Source organism: Stegodyphus dumicola, chromosome 12 (genome assembly GCF_044657685.1).
Source record: "Stegodyphus dumicola isolate Sdum_Otavi_A_Nest chromosome 12, ASM4465768v1".
Taxonomy (NCBI): Eukaryota; Metazoa; Arthropoda; class Arachnida; order Araneae; family Eresidae; genus Stegodyphus; species Stegodyphus dumicola.
In genome coordinates, this window is record NC_140779.1 from 95732326 (window position 1) to 95759027 (window position 26702).

The 26702-nt window shown below is 32.9% G+C and overlaps 1 protein-coding gene across 4 annotated transcripts in view; it reads left to right on the top strand.

Annotated features, from left to right (window-relative positions):
- Positions 1-13901: 13901 nt before the first annotated feature.
- LOC118183193 (uncharacterized) overlaps positions 13902-26702 on the top strand; it is a 116104-nt gene continuing 103303 nt past the window's right edge. The window contains exons 1-3 of one of the 4 annotated variants that reach the window (XM_085806702.1): positions 13902-14196; positions 16658-16792; positions 23940-23999. In XM_085806702.1, coding sequence (XP_085662828.1) covers positions 16777-16792; positions 23940-23999 — 76 coding nt within the window. In that variant the 5' untranslated portion in view covers positions 13902-14196; positions 16658-16776. The remainder of the gene's footprint in view (positions 14197-16657; positions 16793-23939; positions 24000-26702) is intronic. The other 3 variants (XM_035352659.2, XM_035352661.2, XM_035352662.2) reach the window with 3 other exon arrangements.

Here is a 26702-nt window from a genome sequence, read left to right on the forward strand (position 1 = left end):
CAATTTACAATACGGTTTGGAAAAAGGAGTAATTTATTCTGTCCGTACATACTGATGTAACCCAAAAAAGTCTTCCAAATGGATTGGAAAACGGTCAAAATGGGTATTTCCGTTGAACTATAATACTCGAAATATTTTGTGATTACAAAGTAATAAATAAATTTTAAAATATAATAAATAATAATAAATATAATAAATATATAACAAATTCCTTCATGCATATTCTGTTTGTTGGAAATTTTCAGTATTATACGTTGTATTTTTAAAATCAGATTTCTCCCCCCGGACAGATTTCTAGCAGTTTTTACTATCAGCGAAAATTGGTTTTATCGTCTCCTTTCTGAGTTGTTTCTGCATAATACACATACGTAATGCATATGAAATAATAAAAGAATAATGACTCCATCGTGAATGCAGAAGATTTAATTTTTCAAAATTTTATTTATTGGAAGAGATTGGCTCCTATGAATTTTAACTGAACTCGCCATGGAATTAGCGCATTTGTGAAATCAGCATATAAGAGTTTAACTTAAGCACACTTAAGAGTTTTGATTCGCCTGGTGCGGAAAATCGGTCATTTTATGAGGCAGAAAGCGTTTTACGCATCTCGGCTCGAAGCAGCAGTTTTCCAAAGAATGGTGCACTTCTGGCACCACTCTTCGGAAAATGATCGAGACCGCAAAGTACATGAAAATAGGCATATCGTAAATTTTATCAGTCGTGTCATTTTAAACAACTTGAAACAGAAACAGGGGCATGAGAACCTTCCTACATCTTTTAGTCAGTTCAGTGGCTAACCTCGTTCGCCACTCGAAATTAATGGTTGACGGCGAACCTCGAAGTTGATGGCGAAACCTCGTTCAGTGAGAGCGTTGACTATCCTGGTAGTTTCATTTTCCGTGAGGAAACCTCGAATTGGAACTTTAACGAGTCTTGCATTTTAGCGTTGATCACATGATGCTCAATGCGGTTATCCTTGAAGAAAGTGGTGGTCAACATCCTATGGTCCTCTGAGGCAGGTAAGGTTCTAGGGAACTGTCCTTTGAGTTTGCCTGTAAATTCGTAAGTTGTGTTCTGTGCCAGTTTTGTAGAAAGACCGAATGATTTAGGCAGCAGAGGTTCACCTGTTTCGCATTTTTAGCTGCTTAACAAACCATCTGGGTCAGAATTAGGATTAGCTTCATTTCTCCGTTTAGTAATAACTTTAAAGGGCCCGAATTGCAAGGTTTTGTTTTATTGTTTTGTTTTATACGGGCGCAGCCCTTCCGCCTGGTTTGTTGAACCTTATGAAGAAAAGCGGGCGCAACCCTTCCAACAACAAATGACACGAGCCGGCCGTATCCAAATAAAAACAAAATCAATTTAGCAGCTTAACAAAAAGAAAAGAAAATTAAGTTAGTTTACTAAAAAGAATAACACGGCACATAAAAACATTCAAGCCGTCCCTGCACCTTTGCATATAAAGTCTTTCTCTCCCTTTAAGGGTAGTTTCCATAAATTGAGCGCTTTCAGTATGTTAGCTCGATCAATCAGAGATACCGATGACATGTTTATGAGAATTGATGACTTTCATAATGTCTTGTGCAAATTTTACTCCTTTTTTATAATTTTGAATCATTTCTCTTACATTTCCGATTCCATGTAAGGCTCTTACCCCCCCCCGGTGAGTGTACAACTTTCAATAAAATGAATGCAGTCACCAACAGTATCACATTTAAGGCATACATTTACCCCCTGGAGGTGGAATCTCTGTAAGTACATAGGAAGCGTCCATGCCCTGTTACTAATTGATTATAGTCTTTATCGCAAAATATAGGCATATTCTTCTTAATTATTATATTTGACAAGGCCTCTGATCTTCTAGGAGACACATTCCATTGATCAGACCAGGTGTTATACATGTGATCTTTCATTTTGCTAATTGTAACTTTTTTAGAATGTTGTAGATCACCATCAGAGATGGTGATCCCCCAGGGCAGCCTCCTTTGCCAGGGAATCCACCCTCTCATTCCCAATGATACCAATATGGGCCTTGAATATTGATTGACAATATGGGCCAATGAATATTGATTGACATTTTATATTTTAAATTCATATAAACATTTTTAATTTTATTCATGATATCATTTTTATGGTCCGGCCGAGAGAGGGCAACGAGTGCTGAATAAGCATCCGAGTATATATGAACTGTACATTTATAGATCAAATTGGATTTAATCCATTCCAAGGCTTTATAATGGCTCTGATTGATAAACTGAATTATGTTTATCCAGTATGTATGTTTGATAATGGATCTCCAAACCATAAAAATATACGACAAACGCACATCCCACACCTCCCTCGAAACCGGACCCATCTGTATAGATTTCATATTCGCTGGTAGGCAATACATTGCAATCAAATAAAATACCATGTCTCTGTCTTGGATGAATCGAATTATTGTCAATTTGGACAAATGCGTTGCTTTCAACCTGGATTCCATCCAGAATAAGAGAGCTTTCTATTGAATATTGTAATAGGAATTTATAGTAGAAAAATTTATAATGAATGGAGAGAGGGGGAAACCCGCCCAAAATACATGCGACTTCAGATGAAACTGTTCTAAAGCATCTAGTAATAATCAGAAGCCATCCTTTTTGTATTGAATCAAGCTTAGTTCTCAACCTGACAAGCTCCCCTACCCGGCGACCCTAAGCTCCGATACCGTACATAATCTTAGGTATAATAACATTGTCATACAGATTTTTCAGAATATCGCTCTTGACCTGTAAAGTATTAACGTTAAGTTGAGTCCTGTAGAAATTTAAGATCTTGTCGGTTGCTCTATGGATATTCTTAAAATGTTCTATAAAAGTCAGTTTTTCATCCAGTGTGACACCCAGATATTTAATTGTACTATAAAATTTGATGTTTCTGTTAAGAAATTTAAGTCTTGGATTCCTTACTTTTTTCCCTTCTTTTGGGAAAAAATTCCACAAGTTTTATCCATGTTAAATAAAATATTTTCTTCTTTAGTCCAACTATTTAGAACGCAACCCAATTTCCTGAAATGGGACTCCGAATTGCAAGGTATAAAACACTTACCTGTGAGTATATGCTTATGAATCAGGGCGAACTGTTCGACCAGGTCATCGATGAGACGTGTATTAGCGGCAGCCGAAGATTAGGTTCTTCTTTGTGTAGAGGAAACTCTTTCAAATTAGCTTCAGTCTTTTCTAACTGCTTGATTTCAGCCTTTAGCGAGTGTAATAGGCATATTCCTCGTTGGGATACTGTAGTGGTTAGCTCATGAACAGAGTTCTCCATGTAAAAATGAGTGTTCTGTGGCCGGAGTAAAGGAGTATTACAGTTCATTTTTTATCGTATTTTCTAGTAAAACTAACAACTCGTCTACAAGCAATTGTATAAATCGGCGGTATTTACTCTTGTATTAAGGAAAATTACAGCTTATTTTTCTATTCTCCTCGAGTATTTTTTTCCCCAAAACCTGTATTCGCTTCAAGCTAAAATAAATCTTCAGATTTTGCTTCTTATCTGCCACAGTTGTTTAATGAGATCTTGATAAACCTATTTACTGCAAATAACAACAGGTGTATCATAAATGAGAATTTTTTACGCATACACATTAAAAGAAAAAGGAAGCTCAGTTAAAAACGAACTGTTCAGACTATCGAAAAACATTCAAAGGAAAGATAAATATTGCCAGTGAAAAATTAAAAATCGATGATAAGTTCAGGGTTGATTAAGAAATACTTAATGTCATTGCAGGAAGTGTCCCAGTGTGAATGAAATAATTTATAAATTTAATAAAGGATAGTAATCAAAATAAATAGTTTGAGTTTCTATAATCCACCATAGCCTGTGAATAACATCCTGATTTCATCTGTGATCAACATTCCAACCCAGCATTTTGTGAGCAACGACGTGACTTATAGTTCTTTTCTTCTTTTTAAACTCTCTTTGTCGAATGGACAAATAAAATCATAGTGTAAATGCATTTAAAACCCACTGTGTAATGATACGTTAGAGTAATATTGGAATTCTTCCACCAAAGCATTACATATGACTACTTTTCTAAGAAGGGAAACCACATATACATTACAAACCGTTTACAGTCATGAAATTAAGAAATTCTGATTTCTTAGTGAATATTTTAGAGTTGCAATTTGTTGAAAAGTTTCGCAAAGATTATTACAGGCTCCCACAGAATAAAGGCAAAAGGAAAGGGGTCACAGAGACATTTAAAACACTCGCGACTAATATAGTATATTAATTCCACTCGCATTCCTGGACTACACTGGTCAAATTGAAGGAACTTCAAAGTTTTCAGTATTTTGTCAACCCTGTTAAAAAGTACTGAGATGCAATAACCATTCGAATAGTAGATAATACGTATTTAAAATGTGTTATGAAAGAAAGATTCCCAGAATGAAAGTAGATGAAATCGTTGGCTTGTTGATCATCAGCAGTTCGAGAGCTCTAGTACTTTGCTTGGAGATGAAGTTTGCGAAGAACCTCGATGCACTGGAATTATTCTGGTTGCAGAGGAGAAGTAACAATAGATTGAACTGCTAGAACTGCAACAGAGAAGGATATTAACAGAAGAAATGGCCTGTCTTTAAAGTAAACAATTAGGAAAAAGTGTTTGGAAAAGCAGTTTGTTAAAAAAAGGAGATTAAGAAATAGAGAACTCTTCCTTGGGGTTTCTACTAATACTTTCATTGCAATTTAAAAATCAGAGAGATTGTGTGTGGAAGGAGAAATATACACCATCGCTTTACCAAATAATAGCTGACGCTAGAATTAGCACAACTAGTTTACGAACGAAATGTTGCACCACTGCGCATGAACAGAGGCTTCTGTATCCAAGACCATCTTTAATTGTATATGTTTCCTGCAAAGTATGAAATAAGATAATTACATTCTTTACCTAGGCATTGTATATAATATCTAGGCATTCTATAGAATGACAAGTGCTCTTTGGGCAAAGTACGAAAAAAAAGGTTATGATAAGGCTATTATTTAGAAGACGTTCATTCCTCTAATATACAAATTTTATTTTGAAAAATTAATAAAAGAGTGCCATTAAAAACAAGTTCTTCAAAATGTGTAAAAAAAATGAAAAAAAAAAAAAAAAAGATAGTGAGGATCTTGATACAAAGTAATAAGTTTGTATTTTCGATCTGGCTGAGACTGGGAATCGGTAAGATCTACCTGACAACGGAAGTTAAATTCAGAAACAATCATAAGTTTCACATCAGTCCCCTTTTTAATACCTTTTTGTTTTTTCTGCCAGGTCTCACAAAGGTGGTTGTTACAGTTCAATATCATTACGTGTAACGTTTTTGTAATTCGTTGAAAGTTCTTCCGGTATTCTGTCACGTCGTTCCTGTGCAGTACTCAAATGAGTTTTCATGAAATACGGAAAATAATTCAGCGTCCCTGACGCAATACTGCATAGTACTGACGCTTTCTTTAACAGGATAAATGAATGTACTTTTATTTTCCACAAACATCATAACCTAGCGATTCGGCAGCCTGCAGTCCCGTGGTTCCTTCTTAGTAGTCATTTTGGCCGTTTTACATCATTTATAAACTTCTGGTAAGTAGTTTTGGTTCTTGGAAAATAATCAGAAATATATTTTATACTTTTCCGGTTTGTCATTTGGCATTCTATAGAATGCCTAGGAAATGTGTGAAATATGAATCATTTCATACATTGCCGGCTAGTTTTAGGCATTATGTACAATGGCTAGGCATTTTATTTAGAATGCCGGATTTCATACTTTGCCGGTAACATGTACACTGTTAATGGAGAGAAAAATATTCATGTACGGTAAACTTTACGTCAAATTTGAGTCTTGTGTGTATAAATACATTGTCTGTGTGACCTATATAACTAAATTACGCGTTTTCAGACAAACTTTTAAAGTACTACGAATTTTGTTCTGACATAAAAAATAATGAATTTCGTACCTTTACTGAAAAATTATCAAATAGTTGACAATGAAATGCATTATCACCGGGTATTAGAATAAAGGTGTACAGGATAAAATATAACTTACAAATACCTTGATATCCATTTCTTCATTATACTTCTGCATTTTATCTTGATGCATTATTTTTAGTCCGAATGGGTGTCTTTTTAGTGGTATTAAATCATACTGTTACTTTAGAAGATTCTCCCTACTTCTTTATACTTTCTTCCTTTATTATTTTATGCCTTATGTGCGTCTAAAAGGATTAGCATACAATAATCCTGTATTTTGTTTTCTGTATGCTAATCTCCTTATTCTATATTAGTTTTAAATTTTTACCTTGAAATCTTGCCTAAAATCAAACGGCAAGAGCCCTAGGTGTGCCCATACCGTGCTCCCCGATAATCTAGGACAACTGAGAGTGTGTATTCTTTGTTTCACGGCATCTTATCGGTCAGTTCATTGACAACAATGCTCGTTTTAGCACTCTTTTCGAAGCTGTATGCAATCAGTGTGCCCACTTTGGGCACACCCACAGAATTAAAACGATAAGTGCTATCTTCACAAAATTTTACTTGTGTACTCCTCTAGACCTAATTAGACTGCCTACCATTTTTTTTTTCCATCAAAACTCCGACTTTAAAAGGTAGCGTGGCGGAAAGGGTTAAACAATATGTACCAGTTTAGTATAAACAATAGCCTAAGTAAGCATTTATGAGAGAGGCGTGGACAATGCTTAAATGCTAATTGCTTATGCATATTAGCCCAGATGGGCTTTAATAAGCTATATTGATCTAATCCCCTAAGGACAATCAGAGTGTCAACTATCAGCTAGTTCATAACCGGGAAATCGGAGAGGCTACGTGTGGTCATAAAATGTTAGACTTTTTATCTCAAGAATGGTGGCACGAACAGCTCATTACACACAAATAATTTATGCCTTTGCTTTTTTTAAAAATTCACTTTTTTTAATTCTTTTTAATAACAAAATAAAATATATTTTCTAAACTAGCCCTTCACCACTATATGTTTCTATAAAAAGTATAATTCAAGAATAACAATAATTTGTATTGCATTATTCAGATTTTTCATGACAGGGAAAGGAAATTTCATTAGTGAGAGCAGCGAAACGATTTTGTAAGGAAAAGAATGTAAGGTGATGTATTGAGTAAAACAGTAATGAAACATAAAGGTATTAGAAATTTGAAAGAGAGAGATTGGAAAATCAGTATCATTAAGTAAACAAGAAAAATTATTAATTATGTGAACGTGTTCAAAAGAACCCAGTTGATTAAATGAAGAAACTTCACGGATAATTTTTGAAGATCCCATATTAAAATGTAATTAAGTAACCGCCGTACTTAGTTAAAAAAAATCCTTTTTTCCTTTCGAAATTTAATTCATATTCCCTGACGAGAAATTTCAGCGCTTTTTCAATTTGGCCAATATACACCAAACAGCACGATACACATCAAACAATGCTAAATTAACACAATAATTAAAAGCACATATGAGATCTTTAAGAATCGAAAAATGAATTTTATTGATAGGTGAAAAAAATAACTTAAATATTGAACTCAGGGAGAAGTCGAGAAATTTTGTAATTGATAGTAAGTTTAAATAATTAATGGGTACGTGTGAGTTAAACGTCACTGTCGGCTAAGTATCTTGTTGACTAAATATCTTGACAGTTAAGTGTCCCGTAGCTAAATGTCCTGACAGCTAACTCTCTGTGTCAGCCAAATGTCCTGTCGGCTACGTGCCCTTGTCGGCTAAATGTCCTGTCGGCTAACTGTCCGTGTCGGCTAAATGTCCTGTCGGCTAAGTGTCCTTGTCGGCTAACTGTCCATGTCGGTTAAATGACCTGTCGGCTAAATGTCCTGTCGGCTAAATGTCCTGTCGGCTAAGTGCCCGTGTCGGCTAAGTGCCCGTGTCGGCTAAGTGCCGGTGTCGGCTAAATGTCCTGTCGGCTAACTGGTGTCGTTTAAGTGTCTCGTCGGCTATGTGGTTGTCGGCTAAGTGTCACGGACCCGACTTTTCCCTCCACTTCCTTCCAATTAATTTTCTGGAAAACATTACTAGTTCCCATAAAGTTAGTACCATTGTCTGTATATGTAATACTTAGACTTCCTCTCCGAGCTATGAATTTTCTCAGACTTTGCATAAATGCTTCTGTGGATAGAGTAGTAAAAATTTCAATCTAATCTGAATTGCCTGATAAATGGCACATGTAAATATCACTATTTATGTCTTCTGGCCTCGAAGGTATAAAGGTTCAGCCAAATCGACACCCGTAATCTGGAAAACTCTAGAGTCTGTAACTCTCTCTGGTAATGGTACGGGGTTTACGTCAAAATTGGTTACCTTAAAACGTCTACAGCGACCACAGTTTACATGACGAACTGTACGCTGGCATTTTAGAATCCAAACTTTTTCTCTCACAATTTCCATGAAGTCTTGAATACCTGTATTGGAATTTTCCTCGTGTTTTTCCTTCAGATTGGTAATAACATGGTTGAGAGGAAGAATTATCGAGAATCGAAAATTTCTACTGTCTTTTTTCTGAGAGATCTTTGTTGTAGTTCGTGTCAGTCCTTTCTCATATACAAAAGTTTACAATGATACGATTGTTATGTCTTCATGAGATTTAAAACTTTCTTCTTGGATTAATTTTAAAAGAATATTTTCTGCTTCTGCATATTCTGCAAAAGTAATTTCACCGAAAATACAATCTTTAGGTAATTTTCTGGCATTTTTGCCGAATAGTTTTATCCAAGCTATCATCCTTACTATCTTTTTATATGAAGAATATCTGTTGTAGAATAAATCCCTTGTATTTATAACGTTGGTAGCTTTTATAGCACATTTTCTTTTCTCCAAAATTATCACAGATTCGTCGGGTTGCGCTTTCTACAGGATCGGTAATGCCAATAGCTTCAGACATCCTAAAAGTTTATATTAAGACTCAGAACTTCTCAATAACTCGAAACCACTTATAAGTTAGACTGTAGCTTTATTTCACATCTCTATAATTATTTCAACACTTTCGCCACAAAGGCGGGAACACTCTCTCCTCTCCAAAGCGAGAAAACCCTCTGGGTGTTTTCCCTTTTGCACAGCACTGCCCTCTGGAGGCATTTTCTACATTTTACAGTTTATATATCAGGGCGGTGAGACTGAACACTTCCAAAGATCGGCAACTTCATTAATGAACATGGATAAAAGATAAATATCTTCATGTGTACACACATTTGGTAATTTTTCTATTACTGTCCACCCTAAAGAAGTTTCAACAGTTAATCCGCATTTCAATTTCCTCACTCTGCCAGTCATCAGCCTCCCAGCAATATCTGGCACAATAAGAAGTTGTATTTTTGTAGGTTGCAGTAGAGGATCTTTCTCCTTATTGTAATCTCTCAGCCATATTCCTAGTCGTCTACATTCCCTTTTTCATACTTTTTACAGTAGCACATATTTCCTTTTGGTCATTAACTTCAAAATTATATTTATAATTACCTTCTATATTACTTATTATCACGCGATACTTTTTATGTTCCTGCACTAATTCTGTACCTCCAAAAAGAATATGTTTCATTTTTTCTTCACCCACTGGTTTATACCCCATACCTGATGCCAGTTCTTTCGTAATATATGATCTTTGAGACCCAGTGTAAACGAGAGCTGTTGATTCTGATTTCCATGAATTCGGACCTTCAGAGTTTGCATCAGTACTTCAGGTGTACTTGTCTGATTCTTCAGAGTATGCCCTGTAATTTCGGCCTTCTAATTTTCTTTCGGTTTCTCTGCAGTCCTTTACGTTGGGACACATAAGGAAATAATGTTTGCTAAAACACTTTGTGCACTTAACAAATTGTCTACAATCTTTAGATAAATGACCTAGAGTTAAACAAGTAAAACACACACCTTTCTTTAACAAAATCTGTCTTCTTTGATCTAAAAACTTACATCTAAAGACATACATCTAGCGGATTTACATTCTACATAGTCGTGGTTCTGAGCACAAAAAAACACTTTCCCTTTTTTGTAGGTTTTGCTTTTGTCGATTCGTTGTTTAAAAGTCCCGCAGCTGTCGGTATTTCATTCCGCCCTCCATATTTATGTTTCGGAAATGCTTTCGTTTGTGATCGACATTCTACATTAAACCCTTGTCTGGCCATTGTTATTCTCTCTTCACCTTCAACTTCTTTCTTTAGAATGTCATCAAATGTCCTAATTTATTTGTTGAAATACCTTTATTAGCTGAGGCTAAATTTCTTTCCCATATTCTCAAAATATGATTGGGTAAACAGGCTTCAACAAGAGGATACAGCATAGCGGCATATTTCTCGGTTGTAACCTTTAAAATTTCTAACGCACGTAAATGTGTTTCTGTTTTATCATACAGTTTAAACACATAAATTTTATTCGTAGAATTACTATTATTTTTCATCACTAAACAGAGTAGTTCCCTCATATAAATTTCAACCAAAAGATCGTCTTTTCCAAACCTATCATTCAAATATTCGATAGCTTTATTATAGTTTTCAGAATTAGGTAGAAAACTCTCTACAAGATCTCTTGCTTTCGATACAGGTATCGTGCACTGTAGTAAATACTGATATTTATCTTCGGGGTCAATTTCCTGATCTTCATGAATTCTTCTAAATTGCCCCCAAAATGCTAACCATTCTTTTGCCTCGCCATTAAATTTTCTTAATTCAATTTTAGGAAGTTTAAATTTCTTTTTAACAGCGTCATTTTTATCTTTAGGTAAAATATTTTCCCTTTCATTAAAGTTCTGCTCAAGTCTAGTTACTTTCGTTTTAAAATAGATAAATTTATCATTGCATGATTCAGTGGTTTCGATTTCTTTTTCAAATTCTTCGTTAGAACACTTGGTAGCTTTACTATTCAATAACTATAATACCTGTTTATCCAAAGTATTTATCTTTTACCATTTATCATCAAATTGAGAGAAAAGGACTGTAATCTTATCTAAATCTAATATATCGACCATTAAAAATTCATCTAAATTATTCGCAGTCTTAGCAAAATTTGTTCTTAAACTACCTCTAAATCGTTTATGTTCTTCCTTAATTGAAATCAAAAGTAGTGTTATTACTGTCCGTAAACCAAATACTTAACAAATAATTTAAAGTTCAACAAATATTCATTATAGAATGAATCATTCGAATTTTAACAGTAATACTCTCTATTTAAAATAAAAACTCAAACGTATCCATTTCACTGTAATAACTTTTGAGTTAAAGCTACCCGACGTCCTGTCACGGACGCCATTTTGTTACTGTTTCAGTAATACCAGCTACATCTGAACTCTGTTTAAGTTTAATGTTTTAAAAACCATTAGTTTTATCACGTGGAAAGACGTTTTGGAGGGGATTGTCATGGCTTACCAGTTGAATATGAAACTGATAAATCTTTGGGAATAAAAAGTCCCGTGATGTAGAGAAAATTGGTATTGAACAGAATAATAATGAATGCAGGAAAATTGTTTTGAGACATGCAAAACAATGGGAGGAAATTGTTGGTCACATGGGGAGATGGATTGATTTTGAAAATGACTAAATTTCTTTCCCATATTCTTTTATGGAAAGTGTATGGTTTGTTTTCAAGCAATTATACAAAAAGGATTTGTTTATAGAGGTGTAAAGGTGATGCCATTTTCCACTGCATGTAGTACTCTATTGTCAAATTTTGAATCTGGACAAAACTATAAAGAAGTAGTTGATACAGCTGTTATTGTTTCCATTTAAAAATTGTCCAGATGTTTCTGTGATTGCTTGGACAACTACACCGTGGACACTGCCAAGTAATTTATCTGTCTGTGTAAATCCTCATCTGGATTATGTGAAAGTAAAAGATAGTTCCACTGGAAATGTATACATAATGATGGAAGCTAGACTTGAGGCAGTACCAGAATAGATTGATTTTCCAAACGAAAAAGGAAATATTAGTCAAGGCAGGTAACCGATTTAAAAAAACAGTAGCTTTTTCCCGTAAAACTATTAAAAGAAACGAAGACAAAAGATATGAATTATGTTTGACATGGAAAAGTGGACGTCCAGAATTAGAAACGAATAAAGAATTAGCCACTGAACGATTAATGTCCACTACCAAAAATCTCATTAGATCTGGACATTTAAAAGAATACGATGATGTGTTTAATGAGTAGGTTTGGGATGGAATTATTGAAATTGTAGATAAAGACGGGAAAAGGGACGCTATTTACCACATCATCCTGTGATAAAAACTCGTGTAACAACAACAAACATTCTTCCGGTTTTTGATGCGTCGATGAAAGATTCCAAAGGAAATTCCTTGAATAATTGTTTAGAAAAAGGGCCAAATTTATTAGAGTTGGTACCCAAATTAATAATGCAGTTTCGGAAAAACGCAATTGGCGTAACATCAGACATCAAAAAATTATTTTTACAAATCAGTTTAAATCCAGAGGATAGGGAATATTTTAAGTTTCTGCGGTGGAAGGAGTTATCAAGACGAGAAGAAATAATCACTCTCCGACATTGTAGAGTGGTATTTGGTGCTTAGTTACATAAAAATACGAAATATCAAATTCATAAATCGAATTTACTTTGTACTTAAGTTCAGTCTGACTACCGGGTAGATCTTCAGAAATCCAATAATGTGAAGATATTAGAACAAATTTATTATAGTGCATTTACAAAATATATACATCACCAAAAATCTGTTACAGTTCTTCATTTATTTTACATACGACCCAGTTTTTTCTGTTACTCAGTTCTCAACTGTTTATTTATTTCAAAAACATCTACATTGCTGGAGCGCTGTTAGTCAGCGCCCTCTCTCTATCAGCTCGTGGTTTAGTAACATGTACCTTAAATCCTACTCCATCTTGTACCAAACATATTAGTTTCTGAAATGTTCCAAATTTCTGACACGAGTAAGTGACGGGTGGGGATGAATCAGAAAACACTCTATCACGTCGACGTGCCAGCTAGGAGATGAACGCGTTTCATGCACGTACATCTGCTAGATAATCGCGTGAAAGGGTAACCTAATCGCAAGAGAATAGCATTTTCCGTAGGAAAAACCATTCATATTTGTTTAGTGTGATGAATTCGACGATTCACTTTGAAGTGGCCAAACACTATTTCATTGTTCAAAATGGTAAATCTTTTATTTTCTCATTTACCATTTAGTTCAAGGGCTTAGTTTAACACGAGTGTAATGAGATTTTCACCCATCCTTGTTTTGTAGCCCGCAGAATCTTATAGAAGTTTTACTTTTTAATACTTTATAAAGCGATAAAAAGCAGCTCTGTTGCCGAAATTTGTCATACTTCTGTCTAAAGTTTACTCGTGTGATGATTACAGCGATTCCACTGCAATAGTTTATCATTTGATAATAACAGAATGTTTTTGTTGCTATGTCTGTAGCCAAATGCTGACATTCAGTGAAACATTAAAAAAAAAAAAAAAAAAAAAGAATAATATTATTAAAAAAGGTAAACATAAATATATTCTGTACTGTCGGTTTTGAGAAATGAATAGCTTTCGTATGATAATAAAATTGAGGACAACTGCCTGTGCTAGTTCATTTGGAACTCTACTGGTTCGGATTAATGAAGAATAAATTAATAGTTTTTCATAGCTAATTTAAATTTTGCGTCAAGAAAACAAAAAATATTTCTTTATGCGAAAGCCAGACAAAAGTTTTCTTTAATTTTCTATTTTTAAAAAACTATTACTAACCTGTTGCCATCTGAAAATGAAATTCCCTAAATTCTAGAAAGAAGAAGAGCACAATCGGTGTATGTATATTTGAAGTATTTTTCCCAAAAATTCGAAATCATTTCTGAAATATTAAAAATTTCATATTTAAATAAGCTGTTGTCTCAGCTGAAAACACCATTCTTAGAATAGTTTTGAAAATATTTAGTTAAATAAATTTTTTCATACATATTCCTTTTTTGTAATAAATCATTATCGCTTGTGTTGAACATTTGTTTCAATATGGCGACAAAATTTGAAATGGCGATTTGAACGTGTTGTTTACATTGAGCTTCTAGTCGATAAGTTCATGTGGAAAGCATGCTGTACTAGCATAAATCAGTCTTTAGAAGCATTGTGTGTATTTTATGTATTGGAGGTATCAATTTGGCTGTCTGTTAAGGAATTTGCTGAACTGTAAGGAAATTAGGTACAATAACTACTATGTAAGCGTTCTTCGATTGCAAATTTGTTTTTATATAATTCGTAATTTGTTTTGTAAAATGCATAATTTTTAAAGTTGACGTTGATTTTGGCTGTGTTTTAGTTCTTATATTATGAATAAAAAAAAAAAAAAAAAACTCCTAATGGTAAAATTTGTACTCGCAGCTACTTTCATGCTTTATCTGGGGTATATTTAAATGTCTATTGTGTATGTTTCGTAAACACTCTCTGTGTTATCCTAGGAACATTATAAAGACGTTTCACGTGAGTTAACCTGTAAAGACATTCTTACCCATGAAAGCGTCGTATTAGGTACCCCAAAAACATTAATACCGTTAATATATACATTAAATGTATCACTTGTATAGAAAGCTGTTTCTGAAGATGCTGAAATTGCGACTTAACGTGTACTAATTAATTATTAGAAACAAACTTTTATATATTTACTTTTTTTTTTTTTTTTTTTTTGAAAAAGAGGATTTTTTTTTATATGTATAATTCAATTTATCTGTTTCTTTCAACAAAAATGGTCAGAACAAATTGGGCAGTATAGTATTGAAAAAGTAGATACTCCAGTGGTTCTTATTCTTTTACTCGTCATAGATTCCCTTTTATTACTCACCTGATTCTGCAAACTAGAGGTGAGCAATTCAAGTCCAACTGATTTTCTTTGTTAAGCGACTGAACGTAATTCACTAAAAACAGAGCAGTAGCTATTTTAGAGTTCAGCCACTAGGAGCTCTTGTTGGAAGTGTACTAGGAAAATTGAATTTCCAATTTATGAGAGAAAGATACCCATTCCATTCTCTTCCCATGTTAAAAGTGAGTTTAATTTCCAACTTTATGAAAAAAATTTCTAGTTTCTATCTAAAAACTACAAACCAAAGGAAATCAGTCTTAGGAAGTTAGGGTTTGATTGAGTCGATTCTTCCAACCCCTCTGCTCATTTGATTCTTTCTACTCTACACTCAATCACTGCAGATTGTGCTTGAATCTCTTGAACGGTTGCATGAAATTTTCATCAGAACAATACAAAAAACTCGCTGTTAAGTAGGTTTATTTTTCAGTACAAGTACCTACTAATTACAATGTAATATATGATAAACAAAAGTTAGGAATTTGAAAATAAGATTATAAATTATTAAAGTCATGCAGTGCTCCAAAATTAATTAATTAATCAAAAGGTGATAATTGAATCAAAATATATCTTATTAGTTAAAATATTTTTTCAGTTACTTACTTTTTATTGCACTTTTAATAAACTAATTAATATTTTAATTTTTCATGTTTTAAAATTATTTCAAGAAATTATAGTGGCTCTGTTGGAAATTCCTTGGCTGCTTCTTAAAAAAAGACCAAAGAATTTTCAAGAATATATTATTTTATTGAATGTTTTTGGTTTAGTTTTGTTCTTCCTATTAGACTGTTGATTCCTTTTTGATTTAATTATTTCTCTTGATTGTATATATATATTCAAATATGTAATAGATAGCTTTTGAATTGTTAAATTATTATAAGAGATAATTTTTTTTTTTTTTTTTTCCTGTTTGTAAAAAAATCAAATTGTGAAATATGGACTAAAAATACGACTAAAGTGCAGAATCGCCCACTTATTTGTTTAGCACTTTTTACAAGAGTAAGAAGAATTGGATTTTTGTCAATTTTCTTTGACTTTTTAAGTGAAAATAGGTCAATGTGTACGTGGATAAAGTCAAGCGTGTGCACAACGCCATTTTTGTGGGGATTTTTTTAAAGTAAAAATAAAGTGTTTGAAAATGCCTAAATTACATGAAATTTTCACTGAAGTAGTAAACCTAATATGTGCAGATTTTTTTTCTTATCCAGGTAAATTAAGGTATGTAACATGTAAATAAAAATTAAAACATTTCTGAAAAAAGACAGTAAAATGGCAGAGAATGTTTCTAATTGAAGTAAAACATGCATATGAAAATGCCTAATCATTAAAAAAAAAAAGTATGTCTTCATTATATGCATATTTGGACTTATTTGCGGTACGTATATTCCTTGTCAAGAATGAAATGTATATCTAAATATTAAATAAATTATCGTCAAATATAGTTTTACCTAAATAATAAAACAAGTTTAAAAACTAAATTGAAAATGTATGTCTTAATTATTTAAAATGTGTGCTAATCTTTACTGTACAGTACACCTTGGTGTTTGGAAAAAATTGCCAAGTGGTATTGGTTGTTCATGAAATCTGGAAATAGTTTTTTGGTAATCTTAATGTTTAATTTTTTTGTTAAGAGAATGTTGGCAAAACTGGCCTTGTGGAAAATTTTGGTTTTTGTCATTAAAAAGGGATTATTTCTACGAATATCGCCAAACGTGTTGTGATAAATTTAGATTTTGGCTATTTTTTGTAATAGTAACCCTTTAATATGGACCGGAGTTTTCGGTTCTTACCATTCTTTTCAATTGCTGTTTTGGTATAAATTTTAGGTTTTTGTATGAATTGGATGATGGACGAAAGGCATTTGATTTTTGCATGAAAGCTGGTTTAATTTGATTGAATTACTTACCTGGAGGATGGAGGAGATGGTTGTGATAAGCTTAAACATATGCACATGAGAAAAGGTATGTTAAAAAATTGACGTTTCATTTATTTATTCATCTCTGTATGTTAATTTTTGTTAAGAGATTTGTTGTTTAATGTTTTTATGTTAGAAAATATGTATTTTTGGTTTTTTATTCCTCTCTGTGTATTTTTAGTTATTTTTTCATCTCTGTGTGTTAAGACAGCGGCAAATTTTTTCTGGTTACCATGATAGTTTTAACTTTGCTTTAGCTTCCAGATTTTGTTTAAGTGAAAATAGATCGATGAGTACATGGACAAAGTTAAGGCAGTGCGCAGTACCTAGTTTGTACAATTCTCTGTTGTTTTTTTAAGTTAAAATAGGTCGATGTGTATGTGGACACCGAATTTGTGTAAGTCTTTGACTTCTTATTTTGTTTTTGTGTAGCAGCCATCTTGAAATTGGTGCCGGTACTTTCTGGCACCGATCTTGGCGTCAAAAAAGAAACGATTCACCAAGGGGTACCGTAGAGTAAATTTTCACCAAAACATGTAGCTTGCTTGCCATAGGTTATTGTAAATAAAATTGTTGCCTTGAAATTTTGAGGAAGCTGGTGATATATTTTCAGATTTCCATCTAGCAATTTTTATCATCATAAAAACCATCGCCAAATCACCTGTTACTACATTCCAAAGATCAGCCTTGTTTGTATGTCAGCTTTATACTTTTAATTGGCCATTATCTGAAATGTTTTTCAAATGAAAAAGTTATTTTTTTCCTCCGCAGTCTGTGCATGTAAACTGCAGCATAAGGATGAGGCAATAATTCACCTCTTAAAAACAACACATGGAAAATTAGTTGATAGATAAATATTAAATTATTTGGGAATGAAATCTTATATTATTTCTTTTAAACTCACCGTTCTTCATGCTATCAGTTTGAGACAGTTGAGTGCAGTCTGGTGGCTATTTCAGAGAACTGTTAAATTACCGTGAAAAGGTGGAAGGAAATTTTACCAGCATATACAAGTTTTTAGATTATACGTGTATCAACATAGACTTACTGCTGACGGTTAAATTTTTTATTCATAGAATAAATTTTTCAGCTTTAAGATGATTTTCTGATACCCAAATTTTGTTTGTTATAATTATTCATTTTGTAATTGAATGATCTTGCTGTCATATTGCTTTTAACATATGTAATACTTCCTTCAACCAAGAATATGATGAACATTTGAAAAAGTTATAAATCACAGAAAAGTAAAGAAGTGAAATCTAGTGTCCTTATGTGTATATTCATAGGCTAGTTAAACAACTGAGACATAGTTAGATGGTGTTTGATTTTGCCTGTATCAGAAACATGAATAAAGGGTACTTTTCCGTTTCGCCAAGCAGACTTTATTGGCGACAACATACAGTATACACATAATTTTTTTTTTTTTTTTTGAAAGCATAAACATTTTAACATCGCTTAAAACTTTATAAAAAGACAATAAATTTGTAAAAAGACATTAATTTAAGAATTTACTATGCTTTCATGGTTCAACATCCTAATTCACCGGTTTATATCACGTGACCCCAAGCGATCTTATCTCACATAAACTACTCTACAAAAATCTAATGCTCTCAGTAATTATCTACATTAATTTCAAGTTAAATCTTAATTTGGAACACAAGTTTAAATGCAAGAAATATTTCAATGCGTACGAATAGCTTACTCAGAAATTATGTAAAACTGCAGTGCTTTATATCACTAATACATTCTCATTAGAATTGATGAATTTAACCCTTGACTTTCCTTTTCTATATTTTCGGCTTCGGGTAAGAGCTGTGATTGCATCCTAATTGACTTAATTACCGAAAATGGCCTTAGACATAAAACTGAACTATCTGATAAAAATTCTATGTAATTATGTATATTCTATATGCCAGTATTGAAAGAAACAATCAATCTGATAAGAAAGAGCTGCAACTTGTTTTGAAAATGAGACGTAAAAGGTTACCAGCGAGAATATTCCGTTTGGCATCGGTTGTATCATTATTGGCTACTTTATCGCTTGCGCCGGCAAAACGGAAAAGTACCGAATAAAGTTGCATGATGTCATTCTAAAATTGTAAGGCAGGACCTGCCATTGCTGAAAAGGAAGGGGTGGTTTCCCTGCAAGTACGAAATGGATAATTTGAATGAAGTTAGATGAAGAAAAACTCAACTAAATTTACAAAATGAAACGTTTCATCATCAAAGGGGTGTTTATGGCTGCTGTTGTCTGACCATGTTACGATGCACATCACAAAAAATTTTGATGGAAAAATTAGGATTATATATCAACCGGTTAATCAAAACGTAAGAATTAGACCTAATCTTAGTATAATATAAATATGTTTGGAAGAAATTCTTGCAATATTCCCCATGTATGCAAGGTCAAGCTTCATCGTGAGGGATGGTTACTAGTTAAAGTACTCTCTTATTTGACATAAACAGGTAGGCATGATGGCAAAAATGTCGGATAATAAGGGAACAGTTAAGAAAAGGGCCAATTAATGTCAAATTATGTTATAATTTTACTTATTACAAACCTAATAATGATTTTTTGCAATAAAACAGAAACATTTATTTACTGTTACAGAATTGTCTAAGTTAAATATGATGTATACAGTACTTGAAAAGTTCACTCCTGTAAGGAATAAAAAATTTTTTTATCATAGTTTGCTTTCTTGACGAGGGCTATTTCACTGATGCCAAATCTTGCCATGTTTGCAGCACCACTATGTCAATTCTTGTAGCTTCTTCTTGCTCAGTGTATTTAATTATTATTTCTAGAGCTTTAGCTCTGTTGTTATGTGAAATTCTGGGAGGCTGAACAACAGCTGGTGCTTGATTTCATTTTCATCACAACTGAGAAGTGACAATTTCTTAATTTTTTTCTCCCATACTGATATTCCTTCATCTAACTTTTGATTTCTCACAAAGATTCATCCTCACATCCAGATATGTTGCAGTAGAGGTAGAATGGTTTCTTCAGTGTCATCTGTGTTTTCTGTTTTTATCTTTTCATCATAACCTAGCAGCTTCTTCCATGATTTGATTAAGCTTTTATTGTACCCCAGGCTCATATAACCCAATAAGCAATATCCTTTACATTAATGCTTTTCAATTTTTCAGTTATGCTTTATCCTCCTTCAGTTTCTAATATCATTGTGCACAGTAGCTTCCTGTTGTAATTCCATTTTATTATTTCTGAAACGCACTGATCCGTAGGTTGGCATACAGAGATTACATTGGAATTGGGCGGAAAGGATCTCTTCAGTTCACCATCTTGAAGTTTTTGTGCATCAGGGTTCATTGGAGCATCATCTAGCAGCAAAACAGTTTTTCTAGATAAATTATTTTCTTTCAAAAACTTTGGTACTTAAATGTTATCCCGTTGATCACTGCTGAAAATTTTGGCAATGATCTCCAATCATTGCTGTGAAATTCTAAAAAACACTGGTCATCCATAATTAGTGCTAAATTGCTTTGCTTGGCTGGTCAATGGGATAATATGTAAGTACCAAAACTTCTCTGTTGAAGAAATAAATTTCTAAAATTTTATTGCTTATATATGCCTATATAGGATAAATGGAATGTTGGACGAGCAAATGTCAAATAATTGAGACTGTACTGTGTTTTAATGCACTCACAAGAGGCCCTTAAAAAGGCAAGGTCCTATATCGATTAAATTTCATTTATACACTTACAAAGTATTCATTGCAGCTACAGTCAAAAGTCGTTAATCCGGACTCGTCGGTACTTCGGTGATTTCGGATTATCGATTTTTCCAGATTATAGATCATCAGTTTAAATCTCGTAAGATAGCATGCAGAAATTCTAAAATTAAAAATATAAAACCGTAATTTATGAAATAAAGAACAATTATGATCTAAAGGGTATCAAAATTTACAAAAAAAAAAAAAAAAAAAAAAGCTTAATATTTATTTGTTTACTTTATTAAACATTTCTTTCAATGTAAGTTGTTTAAGTTGCTTCGTTTTATGTGATAATACTTTCTCTTTAAATTCTATAAACAGACATAATTTCTTGTTCAGTTACAAAATTCCGCTGTGTGCCGAAAATACCGACTAACTTGTCAATTGAAATTTTTTTGTTTTCACTAACCTCTCTGTCACCTTCTTCATGTCTTTATCCATTTTTTGCAGCAATTCCACTTTTTGTTTGATGGACATCGAAACATACTTTCGTCTTGTAGATCCTTTGGGAGCACTAGCATCGGAAATTCTATTTGACATAATCGAAAGTTCAAGTTTGCTTTTATAAAATTGCTCTTACAAAAAAAGTAATAAGCCGGATCCAGTTCGAAGATTAAGGAACAACGCAATCAACATTAACTGAAATAGTAGATAAAAGAGATTTTTACATATTTAAATTAATTCTTTGATCATCAAACAAATAAAAACAGACATTAGAATTAAATTTTGGAGCTAAATATTGGCTGAAATATAGGACTGCTCTCTTTCTCACTTTAAAACATTTTTCGGAAACCATATGTCTAAAAAAAATTATTTATGTATTACCTTATGCCTAATTTTTGTATCAAAATTTGCAAAAACGTTTCCTGATGCAACAACCACATTTCCTTCCCCTCTCCTTTTTTACGGGATGGAGGAGTAAGGAAATGGAGTTTACAATTTGGTATTTGCCAAGACATGAATAAGCAATTATTCTATTCCTGAACAGAAAAAATTGTTAATTCTAAAAATTCAGTGAGGGGAAGAAAAACTATTGAGAAAAAAGTTGATTACAGAAAGCAAAAGGAAATTCTTCTTCAAAAGGATATTTATTGTTAAAGATAATAACAGATTAGCAGATGATACAGAGACTAGTAGGAATTTATCAGAACATAATGAACTTAAAAAATTAATTAAGGCGAAGGAAAGCATATGAATAAGCTAAAATATCCGAACAATTTTTACATTAAAAACTCACAAATATTTTGTAGCTTTGTGGATGTTTTCTATCTCTAAACATTTAACATGTTTTTAAAACCAAATAAATTATATGCGGAATTATCTGTTAAATGTGCAAAATGTTCTTATCTTGTGATTTTAAAAGTGTTGTTTTTTTTTTTAACAGAAGAAGTTTTTAATAGTGATTACATGAGTCTTCTTTAAAATATGTGTGACTGTTATCAGTACAAAATATAAATGTTCTAAGTATATTCTAGTTATCAGTACAAAATATAAACGTTCTAAGAAATTAATTGAATGTTAATTCTTTAAAAACTTCTAGAGAGTTGGGTTTATTCTCAAACTTGTTTTCACAAATATATCCTACTTGCTTCTGTTTCATGCTTAGAAAGGCATTTCAAGAATAAAGGCAGTTACATAGATAATTGGTTTAATTTATTCAACTCTGTTTGCTGATAGGTTATTTATTTATTTATTTAGGCCTCAAAAGTTTTGAATTTTCTTTGAGAGAAATATGTATGAATCCTGTAGAAGCCATTAACTTATGCCAGTTGCATCATCGTCTCTACAATTGTGTCACTTTGGACATTATTGTTCAAATTATTTACATGTAGCAAACATTTATATTTTTATTTTATTTACTATTTACACTCATGTCCATAAATTAAGGATAATTCGGAGTCACGTGGAAATGGAACTCTAAAATAAATATATCACCTGTAAAATTACTACACACATCTTCAAGAATCATATGCAAATTTCAGGAAGTAACCAAATGACGCCGATGGTACGTGACAATGACGAGAGTGTAAGAGAGTGATATATAAGGAATACAAGCAAAGAAGTAAAATTGTTCACAGGCGCTTTATAAGCATTTCAGTGCAATAACCGAATAGTTGACACAAAGGACGCATTTGGATGATTTTTTACGTGGTACAATTATCAGCCGTCTGGAATGTGGGCGTACCCAGCTGGAAATATCAGACGAAGTTGGAATTGCACAGAGTGTCATCTCCAGGCTTTGGCAATGATTCCAAGATGATGGTAATGTGAGTAGACGCTACAGCACAGGTCGCCCCAGAGTTACAATGTCGAATGAGGACCGGTATTTGGCATTTACTGCCAAAAGAAACAGGCGGAGCACAGCCTCAGACCTGTCTTGTCAGCTCTCTTCAGCCACTGGTACGACAATTTCAAGGCAGACCATGTACAGATGCTTAGGGCAGATTGGTCTATATGCTCGTAGACCTGTCAGATGCATTCCACTTACTGCAACTCACTGTCGCCTGCGGTTAGTAGAGTAGAGAGCATGCATTGTGGACACCGCAACAGTGGGCTTGTGTGATGTTTTCCGACGAGTCCAGGTTTAGCCTGCAGTCTGATTCTCGCCGAACTTCCATATGGAGAGCTCCAGGTACCTGTTACCACCAAGGAAACATCATTGAACGACACCATTACGGTGGTGTAGGAGGGCTCGTTTGGGGTGGAATTATTCTGGGTTCCAGAACTGACCTGCATGTTCAAATTGGAACCATGACAAGCCAAATCTATCAGGACATCATTCTGGAACAACATGTACGTTTGTTTCGGGGCGCCATGGGCGCACAATTTGTTTTTATGGATGACTATGTCCGTCCTCACCGTGCAAACATCGTAAGCGAATGCCTTCAATCGGAGGATGTCACCCGTATGGACTGGCCAGCATTCTCACCGGACTTGAATCCAGTAGAGCACATGTGAGACATGCTTGGCTGACAAGTTGCAGCCCGTCAGCCTTCTCCTACATGTCTACCGGAACTTCGGAGAGCATTGTTTTTTGAGTGGTGTAATATCCCCCAAGATCAGATCGATAATTTGATACTCAGCATGCCTAGGTGTTGTACGGACTGTATTGCATCGTCTAGGAGCCATACAATGTATTAACAATCATACCAACCATGTAATATTGCTTTTTTGTAAATAGGTTTTTTTTTTGTAATTTGCTCCAGGGAGAAAAAATCGCTATTTTTTTTTAATAATATCAAATATAGCATCTTTTTTTGCTCTTTACCTGTTCTTTAATAAATAAGCTTTACAAATAAGTCAAATTTGTTTTGCTTCTAACTGTTCCTTTGCCTGTTTTTGCATTATCCTTAATTTATGGACATGAGTGTATTTATTGACTTGTAAGGGGAAAAGATTTTGAATAATGTTGCATGTGAAATCTCCGAAATAGTGACTTTCTTGTCCTTTTCTTATTAATAGGGTGTTTAAAGAAAATGCAAAATTCAAATTTCTGTCCAGGGAAACCTCATACAGCGGAAGGTAATTTTCAGTTTATTTAATAGCGTAAATTTCATAATAACAGTTGTAGATAGTATTATTAACTGTTAATGATTTTTTTAAACATTACACTTAGTTAATATTGTGTTTTATAGATGTAGGAAATGTTATGTTCGAAAATTATATTTGATTGAAAAAAGTACTTTAGTTTTTGAAAAATAAATTTTTTCTTTCATGGAAATATATAGTACTAACCTTTTCCTTCTGAAACAGCATTTAAGATGATTACTTAATTCTTATTTTTTGTAATAATATTCTAACTTTTTATATTGTATGCATATAATTTGTACATGCATCATTTAACATATCTTACACGTACCAACCTGATGCCATTAATGCTAATAAAGTTTCACTGAGGGGTTTATGATTGTCCTAAGATTCTCTTACAATGCAAAATTTTAAATAAGAAGCGTAGGAAAAAAGTGATTGGAGTCAACTCTACTTTTAAGAGAAAGGTTTACATCTGATATTTACAGAAGGAATTTGATTTTTTTATCCCAGTGACTTTCAAAAAGAGAAACTTTATCAAGACAAAGCAGCAAGTCATATTTTCAAATGTACTACTGCATTCCTTGAAAACAGGAAGACTGATACAGACATACATATCTACCTTGCTTATCTGACTATCATCATATTTATCTGAAATCCTTTAATGTTCACCTATAGACAGGGTTCGTACGGTCCTTAAGAGTCCTTAAAATTCCTTAGATTTTTTGGAATCGATTTTTAATCTTTAATTTTGGCCAAAATCAGCAGATAGTCCTTAATTTTAATCATCTGAAATTTCTGTCTCTTTTTATAATTGGCATTTTTAGTGGGAATTAGCATTTTGGAGGAATATTTTCGGCGATTCACTAGCATATATGGTTATCTTTTGAATGGGTTTATGGGTTATAATTTGTTTCTATTTCTAATATAATTGATGGGATACTTGAGTTTCTAAGCAAGAAATGATATATAAGCATTTCGAAATTCATTTTCTCTAATAAAGAGTTCTTAAACAACTTTTCGCTTTTGGAGATGTAAATTCTTTTATTAAACGGTTCTAAATTTGGCGACTTATCAACATTTTGGCGATTTTAAGATCAGTTCCTATAGAAAATTTTTAATTCCGAGACCTGAGAATTTTTGGACGATTTTTTTTTAAAACATCCTAACATTTATAAATTTCATTAAAATAATGGTAAATATATTGAAATTATGTTTAAAAAATAACATTAAAATAAAACATTTTTAATTTTTGCTGTCACATTAAAAAATTTCATTTTGGCAACTTATTATACAATATTTTGACTCTGAAAAATAAAGAAGGTTTAATGCAATTTACGAAATGGCTCTTAGCAAAAGAAAAATTAGCTATGTAATTAGTTAAAAATATCTTCTTTTTAATTTTTTCACTGTAAAAGTTTTTCACATGCAATTGTCTTGGAATATTCAAAATTCTCAGAATATGTATCAGTTTTCTCTATAAAATTAATTTTACACTTTTTCCCTCCTTTTTTTTCCCAAAATATTTCGGGCTTTTTGCTGTTACTGAATTGATAGGGATAATTTTTCTTTAGTATTTTAGCCATTGCGGCTTGGAAAGTATAGAAGGATTTGAAGGTAAGATTTATAGACACACGATTCTAGAAGTTTCGAGAAATATGTGACAAAATGAAAAATGTCTATGTCTCCATATCAATATGTAATGGATGTATTTTACTGAAAGTTGGCAATGAATTTCTTCCTTTTTGGAGAACGTCTGGAAGAACAATGAAAACATAATATTTGAATCTTTTACTCCTGATACCAGAATCATTTTCTTAACATGTTTATCTTCCCTTTATTTTCTCTACTTTTCACTAGACACAAGCATGGAAAATATCAAAAATGCTTCTAATCTTGTCACATGGGCAGGCAATTATAGAAAGGGATTTTTTTTTTATTAATAAAGAAATTGAAAACTTACAATTTAAAAGATTCATCTAATATGTTTTAATGTATTGTTACGAATTTGGTATTTAAAAAGCTAATATTAGTTCAATTATAAATTAAATGGTTTTATTTCTCTCGCAGTACAGCACGTGACGAATATTAAAAGAAAGCTAAGCTGGAAAATTGAAAATACAAGAGCGCGTGCATTAAATAAATAAATATCTCTTTTTGATTTCGAGAAAGTACCAGAAAATTCTAGCGCATGATTTAAAAATCTTATAAAAGGAGGAAAACATCTCAATTTGTAGCAGTTGCTTAGTTTGTTGTTGTTTAGAAAACTGCTCTTGTTGATTGTAGCGAATTCGCGGATTAGCTTTCTTTAGCTGTTTTGAATTATGTTCTGTTGGACATTTGAGTAGTTAAAAGATAGCTACTGTGAGATATTGTAATACTGCATCATAATTTGAGAAAATTTAAGCATTTTGTTGTGATAATAATAAATTTTTGTTCATTTTTCATCGGACTTGTGCATTCCTTTCATAACGAACCCGTACGCACGCAACAATTTTTGGTGTCAGGAGTGGGGTATTGAATGCCAATAAACAAGAGCGATGGAAGAACAATTCAGGCAAATGATGACTGCATTTGCTGCTTTCCAAGAAAAGATGGAAGGAGCCGTCAACTCCGTTAAGAAAGATATAAAAGCTGTACAAGAAAAGATGGAAGCTGGCCAAACATCATTTAAAGAAGACATTAAAGAGAAAATGG